Consider the following 22,117-nt stretch of genomic DNA (forward strand, 5'->3'; position numbering starts at 1 on the left):
AGCAGGATCAAAAAACTGATGCCAAAAACACTTGAGTTATACATTTATGTATCAATATTTTGCCAGATTCAAAAAAGGCCTTAAATGTTAAAGTTGGAAGGCTAAGTAGTAAGTAGCCATGAAATTTATCCCACTTATTCCTTTTCTTGATGCATTCTTAGTAAGTGACGTGCGGTCTCACAGACCGCTAATCGAGTTCAATTGCAAATTTACAGAAATTAATAGAAGGAATGTTAAATTTTAAGAGTGGGATGTCCTTGTTATGCAAAAATATGAAGCTAACGAGAATTGTAGATATTTTGAAATCTTAATTTTGAAAATATTCATAATTTTAGAAACGCAGCTCAATCTCAGACCCCACGTCACCAGTTAAGGGTTAATTTTACCTAACTCTGTTGAGAAAAAAATCACTTGTACCCTTCTGGCTTCCAACCCACTCATTTAGAACATTATTTTTTTTGCTATACTAGCATATACAAGATTGTGCACTCGGGAGGATTTTCATTGCCCGAGTTCAAAATTGTTAGTTTAGGGGGCTAGTGAAAATGCATTTTTTGGGGAGTATCACAATATAAGAAATAAAATAAAATATGAAAAAGAATGGACAAGGAGAGGCACCTCTTATTATGCATACAAAATTAAAATAAATATGTGATAGCCAGTAAGTCCAACAAAAAAGCTGCCTAATAGTGAAGATAGATTTAAAGGACATTCCCAGTTAAAAGTTAAAGCAGGGGTCTGGAACGGTGAAAGCCATTAAATTAAAAGGAAATGGGCAAATCACATAGTCAATCAATCTTATTTCCAGCAATGAATTTTGATTCCACCTTTACCTTTGACCTCAGACTAATTTTTAGAAACTCACAGCCTGCAGTGTAGCCACTAGTAAGTACACTGTAGCATGAGCATTCATATAGTAGGGGTTTAAGTTGAAATCGCCCCAGACCAAGAAACATAATTGGAAATAAGGAACTAAATGAGTAAATTACACTATTAAAAATCAAAATATAATGCCTACACCTAAATTTAACATTTCATTAAGGACTGAATATGCTTGTACTGAAGCAAACAAATTTCACAAGCAGGGGTCAAATCAATTCTCCCATTTTCATTTTCCCTGATTTCAATTCTAAATATTATCTTTAATTCATCTCACTTTATAATATCATTAGCAAACAGTGATACCGTGAGATTTCATAAAAAAAACTGCAGCAAGGTACATATATTGTAACGATGTCAAGCGGTGGTAGAAATTAAGTTTAGTAGCACAAAATCTATTACAAGTAGTCCCAGAGTTGTAGACAGCCAAACTTTTTTCATTCCATACTTAAGTTGGACTCCTTTGTCTACAGTAAATGATATAGTTAAAAATTAATGGGAAAATAACAAGCAGCATCGGAAGAAAGAAATGGGGATCTTGACAAAACATTGGATTGACTGCTTTAGTCATTTTAAAATAAGGAACATTAGGAATAAATGTAAGCAATACGTGAGACATCTAGTGATAATAGAGCTGCATAATTTATAAAATACTGTTAGTGCTTAAGTTATGGAAAAATCCAACATGAGGTAATTTTCAGAGACCAATCTCGTTCATGACTAAGGGATTAGATGCAGTTTCTCCAGGAAAAATGTTGAGCATAATTTCTTTTCTCACGTCTACAAGGAAGCACACTCATTTCAGTGATTTTAATTAACAATTCACAGGAAAAGTAATTACTATAGAACAAAAAAATTATATTCAAATAAAGGGTCTAATGCCCGTGACGGGAAAAACTGACAGGTATGTTGGACCTAAATTTGCAAACGTGAATCCCACGAAGTCCTAATTAAAGGAAATCTCTGTACAAAAAGATACTGCATTAAACATTGGCAAACTATTCAATGACGCAGACTTGGCTGAAATTCTCCCAGAAAATAAAACTAGAAATTTTACTGAGATGCACGTATGAAAAAGCAAATTCCTAGAAGTTTAAAATAAAGTCTTGTAACCAAATGAAAGATTTTCCTCGAAAAATCAATGCAGACCAATCTTGACCATAGAGAAAAGGAAAAAGAAGGCAAACAATACTTCACTACTCTTCATATATCTTTACATGTATTTAAAATGAGTTTCCATCATTACATTGAAAGATATATAGATATATATAACAAAGCAACACTGAGTACATATATGTATCATAATAAGGCACTGAGTTGTATATTCTTTACCATCAAAACACTATTACACGTAAAAGTAATAGGGTATCAACATGACAGTTCACTAACAAAACTTTGAGTAAAAGTAAATGGACGGACAACTACATACACTTAAGGTTTACTAAAAATGAGAGGTTAAACGGACTAGTCCTTTCATTTTGTGTATACAAATATTCACAATTATTGACAGTTAGTATCAAATTACTCATACATACTCATAAGAGTAAATAATTTACATAATATTTCCATCACCTCACCTCAAGACTGGTAAATAATCCAAGAAAAATTAATTAAACCACCACCAAAAACATTGGCAAGAAAATAGGTACATAACAGTCTAGAAAATAGAGAAATTGTGTGAGATGATGACGGAAAGACCACAACCAATTATAGCAGCTATTCAAGCAATATGTGCGTTCACAAGGTTAGTGTAGATAATACCAATTATAATGATCCAAAGCCTACTTTTTAAAAAAGACTGCTAAATAGTACGTTGAATAAAAATAGTGCGCACAGCATATTTTATATCACATGATGAGTCTCATAAAACAATAACTGTTCTTTAGAGCAGAAATGTATAGCATTGTATATACTAAATAAATGCTAGAAGAATATATCAAGTATTGTGATATGAAAAACCGTGATACCTAAAAAAATTCCATTTTTACACTCAGTAAAATGTTTTTGAAAATAGGGAATTTTTTTAAAAGATATTTATGTCAAAGTTGGCCATAAATCTCATAAAAGTATGAATTTAAAAAAAATTGGTACACACTCTTTTCCTCTTTCTGTCATAAAGCCTTCATAACATCTTGAAATCAAACTCCCAATAAGGCCATCTTTAATCCATATGGAAAACCAATTACTATTTCCCAGAGTAAAATTAAGTACTGTTTGATTGCTGTTAGAGTGAGCATATTCCCATGTGTAGGCATGAGTTTGAGAATTTTAACGCCAGAATACAATTTTCAGTAAGCTATCTCATGGTTTCTCTTTATGATCTGCATGTAAGGAAAAGGTGTTGATTTCGCTTAAGAAATTAACTATACGTCACAAAAAATTTTAATACTGTTTAAATGATATTTTTAATCATTTCATCCGAGGATATTTAATTCGCATATCATTTCACCTATCTCTACATTATTTGCAACTGAAACATCTAGCAATTATGAAAAAACCATTTCCTTGTCTGATACAACATCACATTGTTCACTTAACGAGTGGTGTCATTTGTAGCATTAGGTTAATATGAATGAACATACAACTGAATAAAACAAAATCTTCAAGAAGAATAACTGACCAAATGATGACTCAAAATTGTCAACATCCAAGTATTAGAGATCTCACTGATTGTGCTTTTGTAGCACGTATAAGCAAACTAACTTCTATGACAATTGACTGATATCAAATCTGTACTAGAATTAATGCATTAATTATTTTAACTTATTTCTGTGATACCGGCATAACAGATACTGGTTTAATCCCTGAGTCACAACCATCTTAGTAAAATGAATACTCTGAAAATCTGGATAGTATAACAGTCATGCCTTTAACAGTGCTTGGGGCACCTTGGTCATTCTATTTAATTTTCCACATTTAGTCGTCCTGTATATGTGCGATCCTAAACAACGGGTATATGGTATTTGGAGGAGGCGACCGACAGCTGAGGGCCATTTGAGAGTAGGGGTAGGTAAGGAAGGGTGGAGAGAAACCCGGCATCGGCATTAGCCTGCTCTTAACGAAAGGTGCCAAGGGGACGACGGCTTAACGTCCCATCTGACGGACGGAGTGTTGCACTTGAAGTGTCCTCCACACAACATTCAAGCAGGGATCGGGCAGTCTCTGAAAATTCTCTGCCACTGCCGGGATTTGAACCCGAGCCCGCCGGGTGGGAAGCCAACACTCTAGCCACCACACCAACACGATCCCCCTCCTAAACAACAACCTGAAAATTATATCATTAACACCTTCCTCAGAGGAAATGAAAACAAAACAACATAAGTGGTGAGGTTGATGTTGGCAAAAAAATCTCATCGACTGCAAAATACAATGGCATATCTGTTTACACACTAAATATACTGTTTTCTTTTTCATTTGCCCGCAAAAAGAATAGGGGACTATTTTTTAACCAACAAAAATAGCAGCCAATACAAGCAGTGGTGTCGTTCCATTCAGAACCATATAGCAATAACTTTCAACTGATCAGTGGGAAAAAGTGATTCCCTATTAAAACACACAAATATAATGATGATAAAATAATTAAATTGAGCAACAAATTGGCTGAAGTGATTGGCCAGAGACAAGAATAGAATTGTCAATTTAAGTTATAAGGGAGTATATCTCCTAAACCAGTTTTTAAATAGATTAACAGGGAGGAGAATACATGTTAAAGTGCCAAGACCTAAGCTAAGAGTGAAGGACGTTCGTATGATGAATGCTTAAGTGAACCAAACCGTTCCCTCTTGGCCTATACCCTGACAGTATAATACCTTGCTTCTCTCCATTGATAATTGCGTAAATAATCAAAAAGCCCGCATTGGAGATATATTTCCTTCCCACTTTATTTGGTATTTGAATTTCCTGTATTTGGATAAAATAATAATGCCTCTTCTTCTCTGACCTCCAGCCAGGACTAAAGTATGCCTGATATTGCCCACAAATTCATGCCTGATACGGTTAAAAATATTTCATAATTAAAAGATTACCCAAGGTAGCGGAGTGTAAAAAAATAGGGTTGCTAACAATAAGAAATTAAAACTTAGCAATCTGAAGACAATACTATCTCAATATTCCAAATACTTATTATAAAAGAAATAACTTCATTTAAGCTGACCCACAGAAAACTTGCACAAAAAAGGCATGACTGTAATTATAATTTACTCTATGAGAATTTTAACATAACTTGATGCCTGAAGTAATGAATCCAAGGGTGGAAAGTGTGCAAGCCATCAATTAGCAACCAGCAACTGTAACAAAGAATTTCTAGAAGTAATTACGTTCATTTTCTTTTGATTTTATTCAATAAGGTAATGTGATTATTGCTTCCAAATGACGAATAAAAATTCTTTTGTAATGCCAAAATCCCATGGAAGGCCAATACATTCCATTTTAAGTCACCTCTCTTTGTGATCCCAGAAGTTAATTAATAAGGGATATTAATCAAATTTAAATTACTGCCTATCTTTGAATTTCAGCGTGAGTAGAAAATTTTTTGAGCAGCAGTCCTAGTGATGTAAGAATAGAGCAATAGCAGTTTCACCCGTACTACAATAGAAACTTGTGCCAAACACTCTGACTTACTGAGTGAAAGAAATTCTTTCATATTCAAACAAAAATCTTTCTTCTAGACAAATTATCTGCTTGAGGGGTTTATTTTCAAAATAGGAAATATTTCACTTCAAGAGAAGCACATGAAAAAAAAACCTATTGCAATAGACTTCTGGAAAGATTTTCCATCGGTATTAGGAATACCAAAAATTGCAGAAATACATATACAATTTGGGAATTGTACATATAATTCTCACAGTTACCTAAATAAGTTATCCTGAATAATATAATACCCCCAGTATAAAGTGAAAAGAGAGTGATAATTCATTTGTAACTGGACCCAAAATCAGTGGACAGGGCACCTCATTGAAATTACAAGTACGGCAATGATCTGTAAGTCATATTAGTCAGATGCAGCCAATATGTACTGTCATGTCTAACTTATTTTCTATGCTTAAATCCTGGTTCTCAAAATACTCTTGAAAATATGAGATTAGGATAGCTCATGGATGTCCTGAATTACCTAAGGCAGTCAGATACTAAAGAAGTTTAGTGAAAAGGAAAAAAATGGCAACGTGTGTATAAATGTTTACATCAATATGATGAATTTGAGATTTAAATGTGTTCCTGAAAAATAGCACCAAAAGAACCACTTCCCTGAAGAATAATAATTATTACTTCTATTTTTAAAAATAGACCTTCAGACTATGAAATTTGAAATAACTACTATTAGAAAAGTCCATTTAAAAAACACCTTACTAAAAATATTCAGTTGTAACAATTACAATTGGTTAATCATTAATTAAATATTAGCAAAATGAAACTTAAAAAAGCAACAAACATGATATGCAAAAAACGATGTACCAACGTTACCCCAAAAGAAGTATTATCAATACACCAGAGACCCTGCCATAAAAAATTTTAGGCCGTGTTCCAATACAGATAGGTCATCTCGGCATGTGCTTCAATCATTAAAACTGGAACTAGTAATAACAGCACTTGCAAAGCAAACTAAAAAACTACCACTTGCATGTCTATTCAATAGCATATATCACATGATAGTGACACTCATGCAGCAAATGAATGGCGATACTCATAGCCATTGAAGCTGATGCCATAAGTATGGAAAATGTGAACTGCATGAAAGATCAAATCTGTTTGCCGAGGACATTTCAGCCAGCGCTCAACAGAAGAGAGCAGAAAGCTTTTTGCGTGAATGGCACATCCAACTCCCATTTAGCCACAACATCATTCATAACACTCCAAGCTACTTTACTTCACTATTATTGCCATTACCATCGAAGGTTTGGTTCCCATTAATTTGAGTCTTATGGCTGCCAAACTTTACAATTTTTGAGACCAATAAATCTCAAGATCCAAGCATGGAATAATTACAACTCCTCAAAAAGAGAAAAATCTTCAAAATGTCATGATGTATGACACACATAGCGATTCAATAAAATTCTATGATAATTTGGAACACGGCCTCAATAGGGAGTAACTCGTGAGAGGAGTTACTTCACAGTAGAAAGAAGACATCTTCATGATGTGACACAAAATTATAACAGTGTCAAAAATTAAATATTTCATTAAAATTCCATGATGAATTGGAACACGGCCTCAGTATGAAGTACAGAAGAACTTTGATTGCCCGTCGTAGTAGAGGGAAAGGCCCAAAAAGGATATTTAAAAAATACTGAAAATCCATTCTTGATCATTACCTTAGGATATTTTTTACTTTGATGCTTGTGCCATGCTTTCTCTGCATCTTCAGTATAAGTCGTTTTGAGCTGGGTAAGGGTATGAAAGGGAGAAGGTTGTTACAAGATACCAAAATTCAATTTCCCTGAAGATAGTCTTCATTTCCCTTGACGTTTTCACATTCTCCTTTCAAAAATTGTATTAAATTTTTTCAGGGTAGGAGCCAATATTATGTACGCAAAATTCTTTTCAATGCATGAGAAAATTCTTTGTAGAACTTACTTCTTTCTAATGAACACATAATAAAGCATTAACTTGTTAACTTAATATCAGTCAAATAAGGCTCACAAGCAAGAGGAGCATAGCAGTCTAACAGATAGTGTGCGCGGCTCCTGATTGAAGGGTCCCAGGTTATAAACCCGGGTGAAGACTTTAGACAACCCCACATTAAATCCTCAAAGTGCAAGGTGACCCTGGGAAAAGAACTGGGCTCCTTACTTGAATGGTGAGATATTCACATGCCTCAGGCTTAGTCTGGGATGAGCTCTAACCTCACTTTCCGAAAACCACCTTTGGGTTGAGTCACTGAGTGAGTGGTAGTGCAAAATTCACAAAAGGAAGGCCCTCAGCCAGCCGACACCACTCTAGCTTCTTACGATATTACAATTTGAGCATCAAGATATAGGTTTTCCCTGACAGCATGGATGAAATTCCCTCACTTTTCCCTCATAACCTGACCTGTAACAACCCTGGAGAATGGAGGTGGGCAGGTAAGGCAGACAAGGGTAGAGTTTTGGAGGATATTGGCCAAGGAAGTGATACACAAATAACCCGGTGAACGGTCGATCAAATGATGGACAATCTAAGTTCTAATGTACCATGTGAGAGGTGTTAATACACAGCAGAGAGAAGACATCTTCGTGTGATGTAACACTCATAGCAACTGCGTCCCAAATACTGTTAGTGCACCACGACACTGAAGAGGACCTCAGTCGAAGGAGAAATCTGGCAGGAAGCAGAAGCTTCGGATTCGGGAGCATAACTTGCCTCGGGGCGGTTTGTATTTGAGGTGTTCCTCCACCATCTGGCACGGGCAGCGTGCCACGAGGCAGTGCCTGGGCGCTATTGGGGGGAATTGCTCATTGGGAGGGGCAGTGGAAGATTGGCCGGACGAGGATGGATTGGGATTCCGCCCCGTCTTGATGACATCGCCTCCCGGCACCGGCACAGCCACCGGCTCAGCTCGCGGCTTGCACCTTATGCCAAGATCCAGCTGGTTGCGGAGGAAAGCCTTGGACCATCTTTGAGAGTACCTGAGCAGCAACATTTCCGCCCGCTCCTGTATCGGAAGAGGAAGATGCACGCGTGGTGGCAGATGGGGAACGGAATGGATTTTGATGGTGAGGAACGGGTGGCCGAGGATTTCGGAAACGAAAAAAGCGGATGGACAGAGAGTTACCAATCGAATACCGACATAACATACCAATCAAAATGCATTAATGATTAATGAGTGAACGCAACAATTGGAATTTCTATTGCATCTGTGTATGAAGGCCTGGTTACGCAGTACATCAACCTGTACGAGTTAATATCTCAATGCATGACCGGATGAATGAACGCAAAGATACACAGTGTACTTGTGCGTATGCACAAACAGAAAACAGAACCTGCTCTAATTTGGTAAATGCATTCGCACATGTTCAGTTCCAGCAAAATCATTCATGCATACAGTCAATAACTTGTACGGGCTGATGTATCACATAATAGGAGATCATGAGAACCCTTAGCACATTCAATGTGGGATGTTGTTTTTGAAATTGCCTTAAAATCTGGTCCAATGTTTTTATTATTCCATAAACACCGCACAAAATGAACAGAGTAAATTAACTGAAGGATGAACCTGGAAAAAGGATCCAGATATGAGATTCTTCGATGGAGAGAACATATATATGTACCCATATGAATGAATGTCAAGTGACACAGTTTATGTGTTGAAATAGACACAGATCATGTAAATAGATGTGGTTGGTATTGAATGTGTTAAAAGTTTTCTCAGAAGATTCACATCTTAGCAAACTACTTGATATTTAATAAATCTAAATGAATAAGATTCATATCCTTTCCAACATATTTTGTCTATAGAAAATAGATCCAACTATTTACATTGCTGATGAATGGCCAATGCCAATCATCACTCAACATAATAAACTTGAGTTGCCATCACAGCACAGAAAAATATATTATTTGCAGGCCTTAGTATTTAAAAGTTATAGAAAATTCATCAATAAGCCCATAATAAACCACAAAGACTGAGGATAAAATGAACAGCATGCATTTGAGAGCAAAAGTATATCCAAGCCAACATCTTAAATGCAGAAAAGCAAGCAAAAAATTGAAAAATCAGCAAAATGTATTCTACATGCAACAGGCAAAGCAAAAGAAAAACTTAGGTATGCAGGAAATAAATTAACGCATAATATATATACAAGCCAAATAGTGTGTCCAAAAGGGTGCCTTGCAGACTATTAAAAATGCACTAAATCAACATTTTCCTTTGATTATGTACAAAAAACTAAGTATCAACAAAGGAAGGTCACTAACATATTTCTAATAAATGTATGTATATGTACTATGATAACCATAAAATCTTTTCAAACTCAGTGCTGACAACAATTTCACCTCATTAACCCTATAAAAACTTATAACAATGAGGAATTCTTAAACATTAACAGTTACCAGCATTATACCATTATATAAATAATTGCATAAAATGCTGGATCCAATATTACAACCAACACTGATACATTTGCAAAATGAACACATTTCAATCACTTGGTTGATATTTTGAAAACACTGAAGTCCAAAAGTCAATTCACAGAAGTTGGGCGCACAGCATGTCCAAATTAAAATTTCACTTTTTTCAGAATCCAGAAAAAAATTGTTTAAAAAAATGTTGATCACAATAACTGATATTTACCAACCAGTTTAAGATAATTTACGTCAACTCACTATCGTTAATTTTACTACGTAATTACAGAACAATTTAATCACATTGGTGAATGAATAACATGTTCAAATCGAAGAGGTATGGGTAAGATAGTCCCAAAGATATATTTTAGTAGTTTTGAAATACCATTAGAAAATTTCAGTAGATTAATAATTATTATGCATAAAACTTATGATAATAGCAAAAACCATTGGAGCCTAACAACAACAAATTAACGCACTGGGAAGATATAAAATTTTAAAAATGTAAGACTCTCATATTAAATACCACAAAAAAACAAACAGAAAAATATCAATCCAACCCCTTCAATTGAACCACAAAAAACTTAGGCTATCCATCACAATAAGCATTTAAACCCACGTTACAAGTGCACACGTAACAAGATCAAACAGATGGCACATAAGTTGAAGAATTAAATATTTTAATCAATTATGAGGAACAAATTCTCATAAATTAATACCCACATTCAAGGAAACATGAGCATAGGAAAACATAAAAAACTGAACCTATTTAAAAGTGAAAATCAGATTGCTTCTACTACATTACATCACGTTTACAATTACATACCTCCTACACATTCAACAAACCTTATTGCAATTTTACCAACCATATGCCATACAGTGTAGGATAATAGAAACTTATATGATACCAACGAATAATTTACTCTCCACAAATAGAAATTTTTCGGAAAAAGTTCATCATATTTCACATAAATTGCCATTTTCAAATAATAATATAACAGCTTTTGCAGAAAAATGTTACACTAAAACATTAAGGCACACATTTTCATTCATTATGAGAGACTGTCATAAGCAAGTCCTAAAATACTCACGAATCGATGAAAATATTTCAATGAACCAATTAAAGTATTTTTTATTACTTTCAAAACGTAACATCACTTAATGAATGAGAGTTTAATGAAGGGATTTCAATGCTGAAAATGGTTCACAGAGAAATTAAGAGAATTTTGATGCTGTAAAAAGGAAATCAACATGACATCCAAGAGTAACATACTAAGTAGTTCACACTGGTATCAGTAAAACAGAAACCAACATAATTAAAAATAAACACTAGTTGGAGTTGATAAAATGGTTAGCTCTACAGCAATGAACTGAATTGACATTTGTTACCACACGATATTTCCAAAATTTAACATTTACTTGACATTTAAAATGCACACCAAGGTTTCTCTACCTTTCACTACAATAAACAGTTCAGTGGAATGCTTCTGTTCAGCCATCTAAACCACAGACCATTCTTAATATAAAATAATCAGATCTAATCTAATGAGTTACTATAATCAATGCACTGAATATAAAACTGGCTAGGCATTTCCTAAATTTAAAATGCATGTTAGATAGTATTGTCAGCAGATCAGGAATTAATTGTGCATATGATTACACATTTCACGATAATTTCATCTAATTAACGAGAATTGTACATCAAACTTCTATAAAAATGTGTATCAAATAACAAAACTGTTAGAAGAAAAATATAGAATGGTGCTGAGGAATGCAGACTAACTGTGAAATATTTTTAACTCTCCTGAGAATCAATGTATTGGAAAATAGTAAGGATAAAGTAAAAAAATAGCAGGAAATAATCATCTAGTGTTAAGTCTGAAGCATGCTTCTCTATTGTAATGAGGCAATTCCTCATAAAGTAAAAATGGATCAAAAAATTCAGAAAAATGGGTTTATTGATTTTTCATTCTATGACAATAGACAATTAAAAAAAGAAGAGAATGAGCTCATTGCTTACGAATAAGGTTCAGGGAAACACAGGAAAGGAAGACTTGGGACAAAATACATGGAGCAGATGATAAAGGATATAGAAGGGAAGAATCATGAATTTGTTCAAGATTAGCCACTAGGAAAGCTTGGAATGTAGGCTTTCACAGTGAGATTCATTGATGTCAATGGCTTTCGGGAGCAGCTGCGTATTGCGCTTTGTCACGCAAGCCAGACGTGAAAGACAATCAATAGCCAATAGGAAAACTAAAAGGAGAGCTATGTCAAACCAATCTTTGGATTGCTGACTGGTAATGACTGATGATATAATTCACTTCTTTGGAGCAGAAAAATTTTTTACAGGAACAGAATGAGAAATTACCTTTTGGGCAGGCAATTTATAGCAATTTGGTAGACTTGAACATGACTGCAATCTGCAGGAGGATACAGAGTGGCAGCACTTGGGTAAAGAAGAAGGGTTAGAAACAGAGATTAGCTAGGGAGTGAGGTTAATGAGGATTAGCGCAAGGAATAATGAAAATCAGTGGATAGATAATCGCATAATGCAAATCTACTGCACAAAATGAAAAAGCAACTCCATAACAAAATACAATAGATGAAAAATTAAGAAAAGAAAATCAGCTCCTATTAAAACTGTGACAGCTACATATTGATGCAAAAGGTAACAAAATTTGTGTCGGATGGAAAATGCGTAGTGAGAATTACAGATAGACCAATCTCCGAAAGGCTGTCATAATATCTATTTAGCACTCAGTCATTCAGTAAATTAGATGCCTTACACGATAGTACACCATGAGAATACCAATCAATAGAGGCTAAATAACTCTTATTTGGGATAAAAACATTGAAAAGGCAGATACAAACATGCTAAAAAAGTCTTATTTGGAATTCTTTCTTCGTGCTCTTAGACGATGTTAGCAGAGAAGCTGAGAAAACAAATCATGTAGTTAAAGGAAGTAAATAAACGGTAATTCATCCTGTACACCTATAATTGCCAACCCTTACTCTTATCACTACTAGATCCTTAGAATACAAATGCAGTACGAATTATCACTGCAGTACCTCCAAATCTGAAAGCATCATCTAAACTAAGTTTCAACAATAATACTGAGTATATCATTGATTTTCAATCGAAAAATATGTTTCAAAATGGTAGTAATAGTGTATATGAGTATCTCTGCTCTTCTATACCTAAATGAATGCTTAGAAAGATTTTACAATAGATTGAACTCATTACATGCCTCTGTTAACTGAACTATTATATGCTGATCAATATTATATTTTCATTATATACCACAGCACCAAACCTTATTTTTTTCTTTTTAATCAAGGAAATATAAATGTATAAATTGTAATTGCCTCATTTAGCTACATCATTAGTAATATGAACTTCAAGGGAAAAACAACTACAACTAATATTGCTATTACAACCTTTAACTTCACAATTTATGCTTTTTTTTATGCCTTGTAACTATGAGGTAAAATGACATGAATTGGTTAGCACCATTATGTAACAAATAGCAGTAAGTTGCCAGAAATATAGAAGTTGCCACGGCATATTTCACAAAAGTTTACACATCACAATTTCACTTCAACAACCAACAATCATACGGAAGATAAACAAATCATGTCCGATAAATATGAAGAATAAGGACAAATTAATATTCCGAAGAAGATATTTCTGCTGCTGAAACCCTAATTAATATAAATTATGTAAAAATACAAAGCTTATTTATCTCCTGACAAAGATATGTGCAGAAGTCCTTGGCATATGAACAAGATACATTCTAAGACCTTGTTTGCTAGTTCCAAAATGTAAGCAAGGCAACAAGCTCAAAAAGTAAGTTCCTCGACACCACACCGCATTGCTTCAGCCAACCTCAACGCAGTGGTGTAGCCAGGAATTTCCTTTGGAAGGGGCTCCAAAATTAGTGGAAATTTTTTTGAAAAATGGAATACTAAATAGAGGGTTTTAAACTAATTTTTAACACTTTTCATAGTAAAAAAAAACTTCATCTGTCAAAGATATCTTTTGAAAATTCATGATTTTTCAATATTGTTTTCTTTTATGGAGCAAAGTAATGTAGTCTTTTTATATTTCGGAGGAGGGGGGGGGGGGGTAGGGAGGGGGGATCCGGACCTCCCCCCTGGCTACACCACTGCCTCAAAGGCACCAAAATCCGAAATTTCAGGCACGCTGCCATTTTTTTCACGTTCATATCCCATAAAGTTCCTAAGTTGAATGTTTGTTATTAGAGGACTTAATGTATTCATGAAATAAAATCATTCCTCAAGCACTTACATACATAACTCAATGGATTGTAATAATTTTGCCACAATAGGTGGTGCTATCATTTAAATCTATCAATTAGTATGAATCCAACAGACAGTTAGGTCAAATCAGTGCAGCGGATATACTCGCTAACGAAAGAAGAATAATGGCAACTCTGCACTTTTCTGAGCAGGAACATGAAATCATGTGCTAGTATAAATTGAAGCCAAAGAGCTTCCTTTTACTTTTAACTCAGCTGCAGATTATAGAAGAACACACAAACTTTTGTATTTTCTTTCTTCCATCATCATGATTTGATAATTTAACCAAATTACACCTGAGTCTATTCATAATATTTATCAGCTACAGAATTGATCATCTCAGACAATTATAAAAATATCTACATGGCACCTTCAATCCAGTATCAAAAAAGAAAGAGGAAAATGCAAGTTTTTGAAATTCTTGAATCTAGAAGTTGAACATCCACATGTGCAACCGTAAAACATGTCCCTCCAACACTCATCAAATACCAAAGGCATAGTGAAAAATCAGCATTCTAACTTATGTCGACTCATCATGTTAAAAGCAGTCACTATCCTAAAGATAGTATTAATTATATCCCTCACTTAAAATATCATAAGTAAATAGTAAAAATTTAAGGACTGTTTATATGAATTGATGTTAAATCTAGATTATTGAGGAATAGGAATGTGATTTAGAAAGTTAAAATAAAACTTATAACATAATATCAAAACCTTCTGAAACAAAGGTTTTTTTACCTAATGCAGAAGCTCACACAACATACCATTGTTAATGACACAAAATTTAAGACTAGATGTTAAGAGTTATCTCAACCCCAAAAGAACTATTTTACACAGATTTTGGCCAACATTCCTTACTTTAGGCAAGGAAAAAATCTGGCTGAGGGGCTCAGAATAATAGCATATTTGTAGAATTAATATCTGAATACTTAGCCTCATAAGGCACCTTATTATTACAGGCTACCTGCTACATAGAATATAATAAAAAATGAGAGCTTAGAACAAGCTTGAACGACCCCATTTATAATGGCAACAGATGTTATTGTTGACAAAAAATGAGTCCCCATGAAACACACGTTAAGAGATAAGTTGGTACCAATGGTCAAGGTTTAATTTTTTTTTAATGATACTAAATTGATCCAAGACAAAAATCATTTGGAAGGAATCTGAGATCATCTGCTCGCAGTTGATCTTTGTATTTTTTGGTACAACTGTACAACATATTGGACAAATATCCTACACGAATAACATTTCAGGCTATTACCAAACAATACAGAGATCACACGAGGAAAGACACAGAAACCAACGAACAAATGCGGACTTTGGTCACGATGGTCTTGAGCAAAAAATCTATCCCATGCATCATTTCAACTACTCCAAGCAAGAGCCCTTCTTCTATGGCGTACTAATGGGTGAAATTATTTTTAGGACGGGAGGCACAAAACCACAACATGTACACAGCATCGCAACTCATTCCAGAGATGGATAGACCTCTAGGAGGGGAGGAGCATGCAAGCGATGCTAAGGACGGAAGAAAGAAGAGGATTTCACGGCCACGAGGTACAGCAGGGACAAACTGCCGCGGCCAAAGCACCATGCGGTCCTCCCGTGCCACGGCTGTGGGAGGGAGACTTCTGCTTGAACTGTAACAAGCCCTCAATATACTGGCAGGGACAGAGTGCCGAGGAGAGGTGGCGAACACGAGGTGGATTACCAGGGCCGAGCCAATCGGTTCCCACGCCTCCTCCTCCGCCTCCTACGAGCTCGCCAGCGTCCAACGTCCAGTCAAGGCGTCTCCGGAGGAAGTCCTTGGCCCACCTCTGGGAGTAGCGCAGCAAGAGACGTTCGCCTCGCTCCTAAGGTGTGCGACAGTCCCAATGACCGATTGGGGGCGGGGTACTCCATTCAGAGGGGACGTACCACCGCAATACCACCCAAAATCAACTTACAACACTATAGAGTTACAAAAATTCTGCAGAGCGGAAAAATTCATGAGAAACAACATATGCTCTTTCTAAAGACCTGGTGACATGGCACACTGACACACAATCGTTCACAATTTCAATGCTGACCATGTAAAAGTCCAAACTATCCCCAGGTGCGGCTTAAATTTTTTAAATGCAAAACGCATGCATGGATGCCAAAAGAGCTGGGAAAAATAATGAAAAATTTTCATTGCTGTAATTCGTTAGCTATGCAATTTTTTATTTATGACGAGATATCACGTCATCAGCACCGGGGTACAGTGCACCATGACGTCATATCATGTCATGCCACACTAAAGGTGTTAATCTGAGAATGCATGAACGATTTTGGTAGACCAGAACGGAATATGTACGAATGCAGTAACCGAATTAGAACAGATTCTATTTTGAATTAACACAAGTAGGGTGGTTACACAGTACATTTTTTTGTTCATTCTTGAATTCACACATTTAGACGTCAATCCCTTTGAATTCTCAAAAAGGTCCAACCATTCTGTATTCATGGACACCTTCAGGCTTTCACAGGGATGACACTCCAAATTAAAAATAAAATTTACTAAATTCGTCAGACTACTTCAATAATTTCTCCGACTTTTTAAAGTCATCTGATGTGGAATATTGATCAAAATGCAAAATATCATCCCGAGAGATATAAAAAATGAACCCTAGAGCAAATATATGGCACATCATGAACTTCAACACTAATCAAGAATCATTTGAACCACCTTTCGGGCATGGCAAGCTCATATATTGAAAGTATACTAAGGGATAAGTTGATGGGAGAAAACACTCCAATTGCCTCAAACATCAAAGATGACTTTTCCAGATTTACCTTTTATTGGCAACTGAAAAAATAAGTATTATGCGGGTTAAAGTCTTGATTCAGTGGTAGGCCACTTAAAGTTTATTCAAGGGTCATACATGAGTGAGGTAGCTTTATCTGCAATATTTTCAATGGAGAAGTAGAGGCAAGTTAAAAAAAAAACCTATAAACCTATATTTGAGTGTCCATAATGATAAATGTTAAGGATGCTCAAAAAGTTTCACCAAATAGGAAATCATCAAGAAAGTAGAAAATTTTGAATTCTAACAGAATACCTATCAGTCTGCATCAATTGCTTGTTTCCCCAAGAAAACGTAAATGAATAAGTTTTACGAAATGTGGCTCCCAAAGAATGGACGTACGACAAGAAGGTCAAAAACACATGCACATTGATTTTTTTGAGCAGGGATAAAGGCAATAAATGATAATTTAGAGCCATTTGAAGCTTCAACATGTGAAAACAGATGGAATATGGATCTGATAAAACACATCGGAATTTACCAAGAAAAGCATTTAAAAATAATGATTCTGCAGGTTTTATTAGATGAACATAATTGATTCCTAGCCATTACTGAATTTTTACGGCTTCCAAGCTCCTCTGAGAATGATATAAACAAACTGGAAACATCTTTACAGCCAAACACACCAGGCCCTGAAGATTGGGGATCAGTGATCCATATCTGTAGGTCAACTAAAGAATTTCTCACTGAGGAAATTCATTTAAGCATGATACGAAAAGCAAGGTGAATTGCATTCCCTCTGCAGAATGTTCAAACTTCAGTAACATTATAGGAGATGTAAGTGAACCAATACAGAAAATAAGCTTTATACAGGCATGCCCCGAGTTACGTAAGAGATGCGTTCCGGCAGACTATGCGTAAGTCGAAATTTACGTAAGTCGAACCTTTGCGTTGGCGCTTCAGAGATTGCTGTATAACACGTTGTATCGTACAGGAATGAGCGCAACCACATACGCCACCACATCCATCGCTAGAACTGCAAATTTTCACGTTGATTGCTGACTTGGGATTTATAAGCGATTTTTCTACAGAAATTAATGAAATTTCCTTCGAGGAATGACAAAAATGGGTCACTTTGTTATTTTTAGCACGTAAAAAACTCTATAACTATTCGATATTTTTTCTACCATAGGTTGTACGAGCGAATATCTACTTCTTCGCGCTCGCATTCGAAAATTAACGTAATCATTTGAAATACGGTTATCGCTTACGTAAGTACGGATTTACGTAAGTCGAGACATACGTAACTCGGGGGATGCCTGTACTAGAAATAAACATTGAGCTAACTTAACTTTGACCGCACCTTAAAGCTATAGGTGCTTGGAACATGCGTGATTGGAATTAGTGACAGTGTGGTAAGGTTGACTTTTGTAAAGCATTGAATGATTTTTCAGTCATTATTGGAGTCAAACCAGATCAATTTCATGATCATATATACAATTTGTGCCACCATTATTTCCTAACACCTCTTCCAGACATTCTACCATCCAATTGTCATCCACAATAAGAAGAGACAGTTTGAAATAAACACTAGCCATCATTATGGTTAATATCAAGATAGTAGGATTCATTTTATTTTTCTGGTTTTTAACGCAATGATATGCACTCATGAAACTTCATAACTACAAATACCACTAAAAAATATCAAGGCTGTAATGAGCTGGGGGGGAGTGGGGTAGGAGTTCAAAACCCCAACAAAATGCTAGAAATATAGTTTAACATGAACTGCTTCCCACTAAACCTTCCCCAAAATGTATCCTTTCTCCGCATAATACCCTTGAAAAAAATGTCTGGCCACAGCCTAGCAAAAAATCACATTTACTTTTTGCATTATATCAATATACATTCAAAAGTTGGTTGAAAAACATAGGACTTAAAATTTTCCCAAGAAATTTTTGGCTAAAATAAAAGGACAGTAAAGGGCAATAAAAGGCAATTGAAAAAAATTGAAATGAAAAGGAAAAATTTATAAATCTTAGCAGTGAAAAAAATTATGAATACCCCTTGATTGAGTTATTTTTAATGTTAAATGAAGAACTGGCCAAAATGAAGAAATAAATGAAGGTTGCCCGAGACTTCAACACAGGGAAAGCCTAGCCAATGAGGTAGTTCACTCAGACCAGATATCACGATGCATTAGAAGATTTTGGCAGATTGAGAGAAAGATGTGTTATGATGGAAAAGTTCTACCCAAATCAGCAATACTTTCAGCAAAGTTTGAATTTAAAAAATATACGAGAAGCTACTAACTTTTCATGAGTTAATGACCTCATAAAAGTTCCATTTCATCAACAAATTCAAGGAGAGCCACTTGGCAAGGGAAGGAATTTCTGTGTACAGCAATGAACCATATGAGGGCAATGAGCTGAGAAACAGCAGAGAAGTGGTGACCCCATCGGCATGAGCAAGTGACATCATCAACTTATCTTCTAAAGGATTAATGCCATAAACTTTGGCTCTGTGAATAGGCTAGAAGGATGACATTTGAAAAATGGAAAAATATGGGACACCTCATTTTTAAATTCTGTCACAATTGAATTTTTAAAATAATAGGTGAACAAACCAAATTTTCGGAGAATTTTGTTCTCTAAAATAAAAAATTGTTGTGTTTTGAATGGAATGATTCCGGTCTATCCTCCTTTCCCATCACTGCCATTCCCTACCCACCCCCACACTGCAAAAATGGTGTATGCAATGCCCAGAAACCTAACCCCTATTCAGACCAGTCATTCACTCACCTCCCAGTTGTTTCTTCCACTTCCTCATCCTTCCCACCCCCTCCACATTTTGCATTATTGTCATCTTGATAATATATTCTCGGGTTTAGAACCGGGTAAGGTTATTTAAGGCCAACATTTCGATAAGAAATTCCCTCATCATCATCAGGGCTATGACTCACTGCAGAGTTTCTGATAAAAACATTGGCCTTTAACCTTACCTGGTGCCAAACCTAACAAGATTTTATCAATAGCATTAGCTGGGAAAGCCTACAATCTTTTATATTGTCATCTTGATAATGACTCTTGAAGTCAAAACCCAGGGCAGTAATAAAGAAATATCTATGGAGCTCAACTAAGTGATTTTGTTCAATAAATGTATCATGACGTGGTTCCACACAGTAAAGCCTTAGAATATGATACAGTAGACTCTCATTACTATGAAGTTCATGGGACCAAAAAACCGGAGGTTTGTAAAAAAATTTCTTTTCGGAATCATCGCAAAAAACATACCTCACCAAAATTTCTTGTCTCATCAATCTCTCATACTTATAGTCGCATTGTGGCATAGCTTTAGAGTCATGTGTATGATAAACTCAATTAAATCACGCACAAATATATATAAAAAAACATTCGTTTGTTTTTAACAATAGAAGAATTTGTTGGAATGAGGGTGATTGTCATTAATCCCAGCACTTCCTCAATCATAACATATCATTTATAAACAACTAAATAACATTTTACTGTGATTAAACTGTGTTTAAGTTGAGTGACTTAAACGTAACGCAATGATTACAACATCACACAGAGTATATCTAACTAAATGCAGTTCCTTATCCATGGAACTTCATAATAAAGTTCTTTTTGTAACTGCTGGGATCGGGACTGAAGTTCGTAATTTCGTAGTAACAAAATTTTCGTAATAACATTTCTTTTACTATAGATTGGATTAGACTTTTCATCAGGGCCAACAATTTGCTCCATAAAAACGAGGAATTCGTAATACCATTGTTCATATTAACAAGAGTCTACTATATAAGGGCAGATTATTTTTTAGAGTTCCCAAAGAGCCCGTTAAAAGGTCTTAAAAATCTGTACAACAAGAAATAAGCCATTCTCTTTAGGAAAAAATTATACCTATTTTCGTGGAAGATAACCTACCACCAGGCAGGAATTTAAATTAGTAAAATGCAACCATTAGATCACTAACTCCAATATGCCCACACTTAAAAATAATCCTTACACTTAGCGTATTATGAATCACTGGGTGTTGCATCTGATGTCATACTGCTACAAATGATGAACAATGAAGGATTAGATTGTCTGAAAGAGTTGTTAAAGATTGAAAATTCTACACTTATTTGGTCTATCCATTGAGCTTGGTTCGAATGCCTGGTCCATGGTAAACTAAAAAAAGGTGAGTCGTTGTGCATATGGTGATGAAGTCATTGGAGTATATTTACAATCTGGTATCCATGAGTGTGTACCAACGGTTTCATAGCCAAGGAGTGCTATTTACTTTCAAAAGAAAATAGAGTTCATTTATTTTTCCTTCAGATTCCTGCATTATATTAGATTCAGAACTGATAGTGAAAGCTACTTTGCAAACGCAGAATGTGCTCGAGGAAAGTAACACTTGAATTGAAAAAAAACATGTTTATGCCTCCTTAGTCTAGACTTGAAACAGGATAAGAGAATGTAGTGATGAAATTTTCTCTAAATATTGTCTATTACAACAAATAACATCCGGAAATAATAAATCAAGAAATTGCTATGTAAATTACATTATATTGAAGAATAATATGCCTACAGTGAACATAAAGTGAATAACATTCTAATGGTTATTTGTTAAATTTTTCATGGTGCAGGTTGTGGTTGCACATATGAATAAGGGACCTCCTTTGATCAGCATTTTAATTCTTGTTAAATTTATTACATATATTGAATTTTTTTGCAGAGAAAAAATTAGAATACATATTTCATTTTAGTTTTACTTAAAGGGGTCTTATTTTAACCACACGAACGACCAACCTTAAATTATTAGTACCATGGCCTGGTATATCAAGAAATAACAAGCCTACGTAACTCTTGTGAAAATAATGCAGTGTAAAACCAAAAAAGGGTAAATTGATCAATTAAGCCAAGTGTTGATCATTATGCGTTTTAAGAGCAGAGTGTCTTGGTGCATATTAATAGAATCGCTAAGCATAAGCTTAGTTTTAAAAACCTATGAACAGAAGTTGAAGAAAAATCACAGAGCTTAATTGTTGAAGCAAAATTAGGTATTACATACTATGTGGAAGCAAAAAGTTTAGGAAGCTTCTGACACATAAC

At 35.1% G+C, this 22,117-nt stretch overlaps 1 protein-coding gene across 3 annotated transcripts in view; it reads right to left on the bottom strand.

The window, feature by feature from the left end:
* LOC124169817 overlaps positions 1-22,117 on the bottom strand; it is a 61,886-nt gene that overhangs the window by 3,684 nt on the left and 36,085 nt on the right. The window contains exons 7-8 of one of the 3 annotated variants that reach the window (XM_046548594.1): positions 15,953-16,094; positions 8,314-8,506 (exon numbers count right to left, since the gene is read on the bottom strand). The exons of 1 other annotated variant lie outside the window; for it this stretch is intronic. In XM_046548594.1, coding sequence (XP_046404550.1) covers positions 8,406-8,506; positions 15,953-16,094 — 243 coding nt within the window. In that variant the 3' untranslated portion in view covers positions 8,314-8,405. Of the gene's footprint in view, positions 1-8,214; positions 8,507-15,952; positions 16,095-22,117 lie in introns of those variants that run through there. One more of the 3 variants, XM_046548593.1, reaches the window with a different exon arrangement.

The sequence above is a fragment of the Ischnura elegans genome, chromosome 12 (genome assembly GCF_921293095.1).
Source record: "Ischnura elegans chromosome 12, ioIscEleg1.1, whole genome shotgun sequence".
Taxonomy (NCBI): Eukaryota; Metazoa; Arthropoda; class Insecta; order Odonata; family Coenagrionidae; genus Ischnura; species Ischnura elegans.